General features: G+C 42.0%; 1 protein-coding gene across 1 annotated transcript in view; it reads right to left on the bottom strand.

Moving 5' to 3' along the window:
* Nucleotides 1-13,507, bottom strand: part of MRE11 (MRE11 homolog, double strand break repair nuclease) — a 40,538-nt gene that overhangs the window by 14,159 nt on the left and 12,872 nt on the right. Inside the window, exons 6-12 of the mRNA XM_019524678.1 lie at nucleotides 12,395-12,509; nucleotides 10,551-10,736; nucleotides 9,454-9,625; nucleotides 8,888-8,968; nucleotides 8,303-8,429; nucleotides 4,229-4,332; nucleotides 2,859-3,032 (exon numbers count right to left, since the gene is read on the bottom strand). Coding sequence (XP_019380223.1) covers nucleotides 2,859-3,032; nucleotides 4,229-4,332; nucleotides 8,303-8,429; nucleotides 8,888-8,968; nucleotides 9,454-9,625; nucleotides 10,551-10,736; nucleotides 12,395-12,509 — 959 coding nt within the window. The remainder of the gene's footprint in view (nucleotides 1-2,858; nucleotides 3,033-4,228; nucleotides 4,333-8,302; nucleotides 8,430-8,887; nucleotides 8,969-9,453; nucleotides 9,626-10,550; nucleotides 10,737-12,394; nucleotides 12,510-13,507) is intronic.

Below are 13,507 nucleotides of genomic sequence, written 5' to 3' on the forward strand. Positions count from 1 at the left end.
CTTCTTTGAGGTGCCTTTGATGGACTTTTTGAAGGGCTCTTGGTTGCACTTTTGGAAGTGTTTTTGGCTGGAGTTCTCAGGAATCTTGGCTGTAGGTTCTTCTGGAGTCTTGTCTGCTTTCTTAAAAAAAAGTGTCCAGGGAAATTTGGACAGATGCTTTTCAGGGAGATGGGCAATGCAGTGAACTTGTTCACTGGCGTGGTGTCAGATCAAGCGCTGTAAAGTCGAAACTGACATCAGAAAGTTGAAACAGTGTCAATTTATAAACATTGTAAGTGCAAAATGTTGTAACTCGAAACATTGCAAGTCAAGGACTGCCTGTACTGGACGCGTTTTGAACAGAATTGAAAGACATCATTTTGCCAAGAAGGCTACTCTGATCATAAGGAGCAACATTTTTTTTACAAATATGAAACGGAAATTTTTTTACCTATCTTGGTAATAAAGTTGAACCTGAAAACCCAAGATGTTTTAAAAGTTTTCTTCTATAATCAAAGTGAAGAAAGTTTAATAATGTAGTTTATTTTGATCTAGTCCACCCCAGGTTAAAATAAATCTGTGAAACAATCCACAGCTGCATGAGGGGCAGAAGCAACACTATTACTGATGAGTGTAACAGAGAGATAAATGGATCAATGTCAGAATGGCACAATGTTTCAAGAAGGATTCCACAGGGGTCTGTTTTGGGTTCCATACTAGTTAATTTTGTTTTATTAGTGATTTGGATGCAGGAGGAGAGAGCTTGCTGATCTTGTTTGCAGGAAAAACAACACTGGCTTGCAAACACTTTGGATGATGGGATTAGAATTCTAAAGGAACTTAGTAGTAAATTGAAGAATTGGACACCAGACAACAGAATGAAATTCAAAGACAGATGATAAGAGGTGTTATACCTAGGGAAGAAAAGCCAAACGCAAATACAGGACAGGAGATAATTGGCTACACAGTAGCATGGCTGAGAAGAATATGAGGATTTGGTGGATCACAGACTCAACTTGAGGGAGAAAAAATTGGCCATCAAAAAATTAGTAAATACAGTATAATCTTTGTTATCCAGCATCCCCAGGGTAAGGGGATTGTTGGTTACGTAAAAATTCCATTATCTGAAATAACCTGGCAGCATTTTTCAGATAATGCGGAGTTGGGGGAGGATAGTGGCTGCACTCGGAGCAGCCAGTGCAGGGTGGTATGCAGCAGCAGTGGAGTGCAAGCCCCCCCCTCCCCACGTCCAGCCAGCTGGCTAAAAATTCTGGTTAACAGAGTCTCTGGTCACTTAAACACCGGATAACAAAGATTTTACTGTATAATCTTGGGCTGTATTAACAGTACAGAATATGCAGATGGTAATAATACCACTCTACTCAGCACTAGTTAGGCCTCAGATGAAGTATTGTATGGAGCTCTGAATTCTGCAGTGCAAGAATGTGGAAAAAGTAGAGAATCCAAAAGGTGAGCTGCAGAGATGATAAAGGGGTTGAAATGCAAGCTGTACAAGGAAAAGTTGAGAGGACTAAATATATTTACTTTGATGCAAATATGATTGTGGGTGGGACGAGAACATGACAGGCTGAAAATCAAGAAAAATGTGAGACTAACTGCTGAGGGCAGGACACAAAGCAATGGGATTAAACTGCAGCAAAACAGATTTAGGTTAAATCTCCGGAAAATAATTTCCTACTGTTAGAACAGTAGGACAGTGAAACAAGGTGAAACAAGGTGCGCAGGAAAGTTGTGGAATCCCCTTCACTGACAGCTTTCAGGGTAAGTATCTGTCTGGTATAGTACAACCTATATGTGTGCACAGTGGATTGGACTAGATGAACAATTTAGTTCAATTTCTTCATCAGCGATCTGGATGATGGGGTGGAAAGTAACCTGTTTAAATTCGCTGATGACACCAAAATCTGGGGGGAGGTGAGCACGCTAGCAGGGAGGGAGAGATTGCAGAGGGATCTGGATAGGTTACAGGGGTGGGCTAACAGGAACAGGATGCGTTTTAACACGGACAAGTGCAGGGTGCTGCACTTGGGCAGTAGGAACCAGCAGCACACTTACACAATGGGGAACTCCTTACTCGAGAGCACGGAGGCAGAAAGGGATCTTGGAGTCATTATTGACTCCAAGATGAACATGGGCCGACAATGCGAGGTCATGGTTGGCAGGGCTAACCGGACCTTGTCGTGCATCCACAGGTGCATCTCGAGTAGAGCCAAGGAGGTGATCCTCCCCCTCTACGCGACGCTGGTCAGGCCACAGCTGGAGTATTGTGTCCAGTTCTGTGCGCCCCATTTCAAGAGGGATGTGGACAATATGGAGAGGGTCCAGAGGAGGGCCACCCGCATGATCCGGGGACAACAGGGCAGACCCTACAGTGAGAGACTGCGGGACCTGAACCTATTCAGCCTCCACAAGAGAAGGCTGAGGGGGGACCTGGTGACCGTCTATAGACTCACTAGGGGGGACCAGAAGGGTTTGGGGGAGACGCTGTTTCCCCTAGCGCCCGCTGGCATAACAAGGAGTAATGGGCACAAGTTGATGGAGAGGAGGTATAGATTGGACATCCGCAAAAACTACTTCACGGTTAGGGCGGCTAGGAGCTGGAACCAACTTCCAAGGGAAGTGGTGCTGGCCCCTACCCTGGGGGTCTTTAAGAAGAGGCTGGATGCCTACCTGGCTGGACTCGTTTGAGTCCTGTTTCTCTTTTTGGGGTTTTTTGTTGTTCTCCTGCCCTGGCGGGGGGTCGGGCTAGAAGATCTACTAGGTCCCTTCCGACCCTTAATCTATGAATCTATGAACAACTCCACTCTAGTCTATGCCTTGGTTGTTCCTAAGCATGGAAGTAGTTATTCATTACTAACCTCCTCATCTATTTTTTCTTCCTCTGCATCAGTACGACGTTCCTTAAGAAACCTCTGTGTTTTCTCTAACTGAAATTTCACCAATTCTTCTATAGCATCTTTCTCTTCTTTGTCCACAAACTCTTGTACTGCTTCTCCCATTCCTCTTTCAGTCAAAAGTGAAAGTTGCAGTTTCTTTCAGGAAGTAAAAAGAAAAAAAATGCATGGGTGAAATGTACAGCATCTTTCCCTCTCACACACCTGAAAGAGCAAAAACTATTATGTGGCCAAATTATTCCTCAGAAGAGCAATATGCCAAAATAAATATTTTAAATGCAAAGAATGAAGGTTAACATCTCATGTATTTGTTCTTGGTCAGAAAATTACAGATACCCAAAATGACAGTGCTAATCCCAGTGTATGTCTCTAGGAACCAAGAAGCAGCAAAATTGTTTACATTTAAATTTTTGTACCTGTGACAGTCTTCATCAAACTTCAAGAAAGCCATGTTAGTCTAAAGTCAGGCGGGAGTAAATAAGTCACAGCATTGGATAAAGTAGGCTGTTGTCTACATGTTTATGGCTCTTTGAATAAGTTAGTTTCTATGGTACTGACACTAAAAACTAAAACATTCCTACACTGCACTCACCATCTTATGGGCAAAACTTACATGCATATTTACTACAAAGGAGTACTTTCAACATCCAAAATTAGACCTACGAAAATCATCCAATAACAATAACAAAAGTGTCAGCATTTCAGCTCTCACAAGTTTCTTATTCAATGTGCTTGTATTCTAGATTTGAAAAGAGTTGCTTTACTATAACTAGGAAAATTATTTTTCTTTCAGTTATGATACAGTTATACATTAGCTTCAGGGTACCCAGTTAATTTAGTTTAATATATGTACATTACAAACACATGAAGTAGATACTGCTATACAAACTCATTTTAGGTGCCTCAGGCTTAGAAAAAGAGAAAATAGTAGAAGACTACCTTCAGTGAACTCTATTAGATTCTATAAAACATTTTCTCCTCACAGACATATAGCCTTTTAAGCACACTCAGTTTATTGAATAGATTCTTCCTAGACTCGGACGATAAAATTGCAAAAGAGGAAAACCAAATGGTCATTTTTAAAAAAATCTCTTTGGTGAAATTATGTTATTTCCATCATTAAATGCATGTTAAACCCTATTGCAGTGATGATTTAATTTCTTAGCATAATGCAATATTTACATACTCCCATATTAAAAAGCAAGCAGATACATTTATGGGTTATGGGCAAAGGATATGCATGAATCACTAAAGGAACAATGTTTTCAGCATATCAAAAACTTAAGATTTCACAGATGAAACACACAACTTAAAAAACAAAGAAACTGAGATACCTTCTCTGCTGTCTGGAAGTACTGCTTTACAAGATCCTCCACTCTCAAGGTTGTGCCTTCAGGGGCAGGTCTGCTAAGAAGCTTCCCAAAATTAATCTCATTTTCTAGAAAAGAGAAATATTAAAACAAGCATCCATCTCATCACCTTCACCCAATATCAAATTAGCTGATAATGACATCACTTTTATCAAATGTTGACCGTGTCTGATAAAGTGAGCTCTGTGATTAAGTGAGTATATAAAGGTGCATCTCTAACAAGCTTTCTGGAACACTTCATGCCAGACACATTAGGAAAAGGTCTTACCATAGCTACTCCCTGGACATTCAGATATATTACTAAGCTGTATATCCGTGTTATAAAATAATGCAACATTCCTTTAGCAAGCAATCCCAGGCTATTCTTCAAACACTTTTCCTACTCCACGTTATCCATTTTATTGCACTCTAGTAGCAGCCAGCTGTCCTTCAGGCAAGCCTCAACACTAGACAAAGCTCTTGAAGGAGAAGGCCTCCCAACAACCCTCAGCATCAGCTGACATGCTGCTCTTCCACAGAGAATGCTAGAAAACTCTACCAACAGCAGACTCAGTACCTGTAGCATCGTCCAAACAGATCTTGGTTATAAATGTAAAGTCTCTGACCTCATGCTGTATTTAAGTATAGACTGAATTAGCCATATTAGTCACTTAAGTGCTGAAAGAAAGAAGTGTTATGCAAAGAAGTCCAAGACACACAAGTGGGACATCATGCTGTCTTTTTTTATATGTTGTTCATCCTTCACAGGCAAAGACAACTGCATCCAGCGGGGGGCAGGGAAGAAGAGAGAAAAGAAGTGGGAAAGAAGCAGGGAGGGAGAAAAGAGAAAAAAAGAGAAAAAGTAGAAAAAGGAGAAAAGAGAGGAAAGAGAAAGAAGGCAGGTGGAGGCTAGGTCACGTGAGTATGTAGGCGATTTATAAACCCAATCTTTCCCTTGAACAATCTGCTGCAGCAGGAGCATGAAAGTGATGAGGACTCAGTATGAGAGGTTTTCATTTTCCTGGCCATGCGTTTCCTCATTGCTTCCACCATGTGTTGCTGTTTGAAGGCCAGTGCTCTGCTCTGGATTGATGACCTCCAGGATGGATAGTCATAAGTGATTTGCAACTATGACTTTGGGTTGATGCCAAAACTCTTTAGGGACACCTTTAGGGTGTCCTTGTACCACTTCTTTGGTGCACTGTGAGAGTGTACTCCATTTGACAGTTCACTGTAGAAGATTTTCTTCGGCAGGCGAGTGTTGGGCATTCTTGAAAGATGGCCAGCCCATCTTGGCTGCACCAGTTTCAGTAGCATGTGAATACCCCTACTTTCATATAGCCCTACTTTGAAAGCGAACATATCAAGCAAGCAAGTAAACCCCAAATGATCGAAGCTATAGTAGTGATTTTGTAATCTAAAAGTACCAATAAGTTAAATGTTTATAAATGCACAATGTAATCAGTTAAAAATAACTGAGAAAACAGCAATCTGATTTTAAATTAGGTAACAGGCTCTTTAAGTGTGGCTACTAAATCATAAAAATCACATGTTTTCACAAGTTCATGCAAATAACATTACAAGCAAACCTGCAAACAGGTTAAAAGTATTGGTAAAACACTTATGTACTATATTAGTGGCCTTTTAAATCAGTACAGCTTGCTCTTACGCAAATTGAATCTTCATTAGTGATTGTTACAGATTTATTATTAAGCAAAATTTGTTAACAGCTATTAACTAAATAAATACTACAAATTCTAGGCACAATGAAAACGCTACTATGTCATTTAACTACTGTTTAACATGTAATGGCTTTAAACAGGAGACATCTGGCATAAGATATTCTTGTACTAGATCAAGGCACTTCCATATCTAGACTTCTGTTCCTACAAAATCTAAAAACAAGGTATGCCACCTGCATAAGCCTGGTATTTTAGGAAACTTTTAAAATGATCAGTTCTAAAGAGATGCCAAAGGAAATTTCACAATTCCTTCACTCCACCTTTCAGACAAACATGTCCTAAAAATGAGCGTAGACCAGAGATGGCAGATTTGCTTAAATACTAAAGACTGTAAGTGCAAAAAGAAAAAACCCTGGTCATGCCCAGTTCACTCTCCCTTTCAGCTTCCACCCTTTGCCATTGTGGGTCCATCTACACATGTAGGTAAAGGTACAATGGGATCTAATGCATGATCCACACAATCATGCCTCCTCCTGTGTCACTTGCATGGCAGAAGGCACAACTATGGGATTGTGCATTAGATCCCATTGCACCTTATTGCCCATGCAGGGGACAGTCCCTGCATCACAATACCAGGCTGCCCCTGCAATGGCTCCTCCAGCTGTGAGTCCCACAGCTGACAAGGCTCAGCTGGGCTCGCAGCTGAGGCAGCATTACCTGCACTGCCCCTACTGCAGGGCTCACTGGCTGCAGAGCTTGCAGCAGGAAGAACGCTACCACAACTGCAAGCATCGTGAAGTGCAGAGCTCACAACAGGGAGAATGCTGGCACCACTGAGAGCCCCACCACTGAGACTCAATACTGCAAACCCCATAGCTGACAATACTGCCCCCACTGCAAGCCCCAGAGCCGACAGAGCTCACAGGGAGGGGCAGCATCCTTCCTGCAGCTGAGAACACTGCCACCACTGTGAGCCTTGTCAGTTGTGAGGCTGGCACTGGGTGTGCATCTTTGTGGTTGGGAGCCCCTCAGTTGGTGCAGAGCACTCTACAGGGGAGCATTTGGCCACACATTCAATTAATGGCATGATCAGAACAAGCTAAAAAGTTATTACACATTTTTTGTGAAATAATTTTGTATCTTATTGCTTGTTTTATCATACCGTTAATTGGTTGAACAAGTAGCTGGGTCACAATTTAAGGCATAGTTACCCAGTTAAAAGGGGGCCTGTGTGATACAGGATACTGGGCAAGATGGACTCACAGTCTGACCCAGTAAATGGCAGTTCCTATGTTCTTAAATCCCCAGTCAGGGAGGACACTTGCAAGGCCAGATCTTTGACACCTGTGATACAGGGACTTCACAAGGTCATCTAATCCAGCCCCTGTTCAATCATCCCTGACTTAACCATCCCAGCCAAATGTTTGTCTAACCTACTTTTGAAAGTTTCCAAGGATGGAGATTCCACAGCTTCTCTATGTAGCTTGTTCCATTGCTTGACCACCCTCAGTCAGAAAGTTCTTGCTACTCTCTAACCTAAATTGTCCCTGCTGCAACTTTAGGCTGTTGCTCCTAGTCTTGGCCCTTACAGCCACAGGAAAAAGCTTATCTCCGTCCCCTCCGTAATTGTTCTCCAGGTACCTGAAGACTTATCAAATTCCCTTCTCCTCAGTCTTCTCTTCACTAGTAATGAAAGAAAGAGGGAAGGGGATTTGAGGGGGGAGGGGGCACAAAAATAGCAGCAACTGTGCTGCCAGCCTGGCTGTTGCACCACCAGCAGCACAGCCACTGATGATGTCCTATGCGCCACTTCTACCAAGAGCACTCGAGCATCCAGTTATGCCTCTGTGTTTCACAAATCTTTTTAAGCAAATGCGCGCACCTAAAAAAAGGAAAGAGCCCTCATATTTCTCATGAAGCATGGGTTCAAAGGAGGTTAGGTAGCAGACATTTTCTAAGTCCACTAGAGCTCAGTAGTTGTGAAATGAGGTGGAAACCTTTGCAAAATGGTAAAAAGGTTAACATGCATTTATCATCATTCTGGGGAAAAGAAAAAACAAAAATCAAACCTTTCACACAACAGTATTCACATTCTCTACAGATGCTGACAAACCATTACCTTTTAAAATTTTGATATTCAACTGCTATGCAAAGCAACACAGTAGACATGCAGTGCAGAAGAGTCCTTTTAATACCAAGACTTTTAAAGAAACAAAAAACCACCCATAAACCCAAATCTTTCTGCAATATTCTAAAGATCAGTTGGGAGACCTTGCACATTTGTTAACTGCTTGCCAACATTTTATAAATACTGTTATGAAGATAAAATATAAAGTAACAAGGAAAATTAGCTCACAGCATTTTGTTTTCTATTTACCATTTTTCTCTTTTTGCTCACGATGTCTGAAAAAATGAATGATGTCTTTTGGGTTAGCTACCCTATCCATGAATTGCTGGCTGAAACGATGAACATTAAATGGTTCAAAACCTCCTGTGTAGTCAACCTTAAAATAAAAGGGGGGGGATGGGAAGAGAAAGAATGCATTAAGGTATGAAATCTGAAGACAGCAGTGTGAAAACTAAGGAATTAATGTATGCCAAGATACATATATTTCCTTTCAAAAAATAATTAAAAACAAGAATAAGCTAGTCTGTTGTTAAATGCTGTGCATGTGCAACACACCTCATCATAGTACCCCATGTCTTGCTGCAAAGGTAGCTTGCTCATCTCTGGAGAGAGCAGCATCTTTCAGTAATCCATAAAGTTCTGAAATCCATAAACCGTACTGAAAGAAATTCCATCCAGTCATTTTCTACTACAAGAAGTCCAGTCTGAATGCAGGATTTAATTTTTAAATTACATATGAGCAAATAGCAACGCCCACCTTTTTTTTTTAAAAACAAAGTTTCAAAATACACAACAAAGTAACTGGAGTTTTAGAATAAAACAACTGAGCCTTACTCGTAATCTTATGAGGGGCTTTTCTGGCTGACGTGGACTTCCTAGACACTCCATTTCTGACTTGTGCAGCATTGCATCAACCTAAAAAAGCACAAATTGAAAGGTCTTACTATAAAATTAGTCTTTAATTTCAATTATTTGCTCTTGTTGTAGCTACCCAGAGGTTTTAAGGTACTGTTTAAAACTAACCCAGTTAGAAAAAATACGGCCATTTAAATAGAGAGTCAAACTCTTCCCTCTGATGTGCATAAAGACAGGGCAAAATCTGGCCAAAAATGCATGTAAACTGAAAAGCTCCTCTCTCACATAAGATTGATCACAACACCAGCACTAAAATGAGCTAGGGTATGTGTATGTTTTAACTTCTTATATGGTTCAGTATGCTTATCAGATAATCATAATACTTCATGACTTACTACTCTAAGCACAGCCAATGAAGCCCTATATAGAGGCAGAGAGCAGTAGTGGAGAACTTTATTCTGTCATCTGGTGTGCAAGCAGCAGACAGAAAGAGAAGCAAGACGCCCCCCCGGGTCAAGTGAACTGATATCATAAAAGGAAATTACCTTTTCCATACAAAATGCTTGTATTGTTTGGGTTACTTTAGGATCATCTGGGTTAAAAATGTCTGGATGATCAGCAAGGACAATATCTTCCATATAGAAACATCGTACTGTCTCAAGAGGAATCTTCTGCATGTTCATTCTCTTTCCTTTAATGTGCAGCAAACCAATATGCCTATAATGAAATGAATAAGTTAGTATAAAAGGGACACAGAAGAGTCACAGAATCCATAATTTTCTAAATGACTTCATTTTAGAAAATTAATCAACCTCACTGAATATCATTCAGCAGTCACAATGTTCTCAAAACTCTACCCAAGACACTACCCTCACTAAGTTTGAATTCACATGGCCAGATTGTGTTTAGCTCTTCCACAAGAATGCAAAACTGCACATGCTGGAGTGATGTGAGCGGTGTTCTGCATAACACAGTTTGGGAATATGGTAAACTCAAGCACTGCTCTTGACTCATTCCATATCACACCCAGGAAACACAGCTGCAAATGGTTAGTCAGCCAATCAGGCTGAGTCAAAGTTAGGGATGTGAAAAGTTAAACGATTAATCAATTAATCAATAAGTCCAGTGAGCAGGGTGGAGTGTGGCACAGCCTGGCAGAGAAGGGGAGGAAGAAAAGCTATGCAGTGCCCCAGCATGAACAGGAAAGCAGAAGGCAACAGATGGAGGAAAGGAGGAGGGGAAGGGAAGGAGTGAGAGGGATTAGTACCTATAGCCTGAGGTTAAAGAGGAAAACAGTGAAGGGCCTAAAGCATCAATTAAGCAGTTAGCTTCTCCTTCACAGGTGCTCCTTGCCTCCCAGCAGGGGATTCATGTGTTGTCTGGCTGGGCTTGCTACCACCTCTTTCCCATTCTGTCAAAGGGCTGAGAGATTTTTTAACAATATTTACATCCCTAGTCAAAGTTGGATGGACATAATGCTAGCCACATGACTCCTTTGTTTGCTGGTGGATACAGAACCAAGCAGTTTTTAACCATATTAGCCCTATGGACAGTTAGACTCCAGGAAGCCTTTTGCTGACTTTTCCAGCACGCACGAAAAATAGCAAAGAGAAAAAAATTAAACAGAAAAATCAACACATACTTTTTCACAGCTTCCCCTGGTGATAGAGAAGTAACTACTGAACTTCCTGGCTGTGATACATAGAAAAGTTGCTGTTCATTTCTGGTGGGTGCTATTTTACACTCATGTTCATGACCCCAAATAACAAGGTCAATAAAATCATCTAAAAACTGTTCTGGAATGTAATTGGTGGCTCCATGTTTACTCCTGTTCAAAAGAAAAAGAAATAATTAAAACAAGCATAGTTTTTAAAGGAAAAAAAAGTTGTGCATATGAATTTAAAGATACTTCAGTTAATGTTTATATTGCATTTTACAATATTTATTCCCTCCATAGATATGATATATTCATCAAATGTTGTGACAAATACTGCTTTTATTGTTTTTTTTAAAAGTTATTTTTCTGTGTTTACAAGAAAGTAGTTGGAAAAAACCCACAAAATTAATGACCTTGGAAATATAATCTCTCCCCTAAAACTTTTAGTAAAATGCATTCCCTTTTTCTGTTCCTCCTCCTGGGTATTTGGACTTTTTCTGTTTCAATTGCTTTATCTGTTTCTCATTCTTCTTTCATGCGGACTTTTCAATCTTTCATAAATTTCATTTTGCTTTTAAACTTCTTTGAAATTCCTCTACTTCCCCCACTTTAAGGGAATTCCCCCCTAAACCCCAATTACTAAAAGGCACTGACAAGTAAGTAGCCCAATTCAGCAAAAATGTTTTTACTAAAGGTGCCTCAAAAATTGTGCTTTCTGTGCAATATTCATAGACTTCTGCCTCCTTATTTCCCTAGCAAAACACTGCAGGCAGGAACAGCACAGGCAGGTCCAATTCCCTGCAGTAGATAGGTTTTTATAACAAAACATGCAAAGGAAAGCATGGGAACTTCTAAACTCACCTTCACAGTCAAATAAGTTGAGAAACTGGAACATTAAATCAGCAGCTGAGTTATTCCACCTTCAATATACAACCTTATATCTAGACTTGTGTGTATTACCCATGCATACTAGGGGTGTGCAAAATGGGCTGTGTTCAATTCAGATTCAGTCCCAATCAGAGACAGTGATTTGATTCGTTGATTCGGATCACTGTCCTGATTCGATCTGGCCGAATCCGAATCTGAAGAGTCTATGCCAATTTGAAGAATCAACAATTTGGTCATGTTTTTTCTACATACCTCGAGGTACCAGGCGTGGCTCGTGAATGCTGCAATGGTGGGGCAGACAGAGCATCCCACAGGAGCACAGGGACCCCCCACATGCTCAGCCGTGGAACCTCCCTCCCTCCCTCCCCCGCTTGGCAATCAGCCAAGGGAGGGACCCCAGGTGCCCTCCCACCACCTCAGCATTGATGAGCCACCTAGTACCCATAGGTATGTAAAAAACATTTCAAGCTCTGTCTATGTCCGAATCATCGAATTTCTTCGAATCGATTCAGAGGGTTTGGATTCAATTCAGAGAGAATAATGGCTCTCCCAATTTGATTCGGATTTGGAGATTTGGCCGCTGAATCAAATCAGCAACAGAAGCTTCTCACAGCCCTAATGCATATTAAAATAAGACAAAACAGAAATTCAACAGCTGTTTTTATGGCAGGCAATTTTACTCCAACCGTAAAAAGCTACTAATAGGGTTGTGCTCTTTTCACTGTTTTAATTAAGTGACTGACTTCTCACTTATGTTTTTGCTCCTTTACACCTTTCTATCCAACTAGTTTAGCTGCAGAAATCACCACAACATTAAGCAAGTTTTGCTTCTCCCTATACTGTCACTTCCTTGCATAGTATTCCTGAATAGCTTTTTTAATGTTTTGTTGCATTGACTGTATATTAACATACCAAAATCAAACTCCAGTCAATTGGATTACCTGTTTTGATGAATCACGAACAAATTAAACCAGCTATCTTCATCTTCTTTTGGCCTCAGCATAGTTACTTGCTTACTAACAAACATACGATACAACCTCTCATCTGGAATAGCCCCTGGAATGGATGGAGCAAAATGTTAATCTGTTCCCCGGTATACCGAGGGCGGTATCCACAAAGGTATATAGGTGTGTAACTTATCATTGAGACCAATGGTAAATTATCAGTGTCAACAGGGTTTAGATCCTTTAACTACTTTAGGAAAATTAACATTATTGGCAATCAGCGCTTTTTGGCCAGTGTAGCTCAATGTCACTGATAAATGTTGCGTGCATGTGCGCAGGTGCAGCACGCACACGGACAGGAATGTAACCAGGCAGCTTGGAGAGCAGCATCCTGCCAGTAAGTCTATGGGGAGATGCAAATTGAGACCCCCACAATGAGGAAGGGAGTGAAGCAGGGACAAGGGCAGAGGCAGGTGCTGCCCATCAAGGGAAACCCTGGGGCCAGACAACCCTGGGGCTGGGAGCAGGACAGAGCTATGAGCGGCTCCCCCAGAGAAGGCATGGGTGGCATATGCCCCTCCCCCAGATTTGTGCACGGGGCAAGTGTAGGCTGCGTGCTGCAGGCTCAGAGCCAAAGGCTGTGCTGGGGCTGTGCTCAGGGCAGGCGACGGTGCTGAAAGGGGTGGCTAAAGGGAATTTTCAGGTGGCTATAGCTCACCCTGCAGCCACCCCTCCCAGCACTGCTACTGTCTGCCCCAAGCACAGCACCAAATCAGCCCCCCCTGCTGGGAAAATGCTTGTGCAACCTCTGGCTCCAAGCGTACAGTGAGCAGTCTGCCCTTACCCCATGCACAAGTCCAAGGAGAGCACATGCCCCTCTTGCCTCCCCCAGGAATGCATGCAGTGGCAGGGAGCCACTCCACTCCCCAGACAAGCCGCCTGTAGCTCCGTCCCACTCCCAGCCCAACTCGCATTCACCACCCTGACTGGGCAGCGCCTGCCCCTACCCCACTCCCTCCCTCACCACTGGAGACCTTGATCTGCATTCCCATGGCCCTTCCCCCTCCCCCCCCCCCCCCCCCTTCCGGCCCAGAGTGTGCTCCCCTCTTT

Source organism: Gavialis gangeticus, unplaced genomic scaffold, assembly GCF_001723915.1.
Source record: "Gavialis gangeticus isolate Ggan-Ray unplaced genomic scaffold, GavGan_comp1, whole genome shotgun sequence".
Classification (NCBI taxonomy): domain Eukaryota; kingdom Metazoa; phylum Chordata; order Crocodylia; family Gavialidae; genus Gavialis; species Gavialis gangeticus.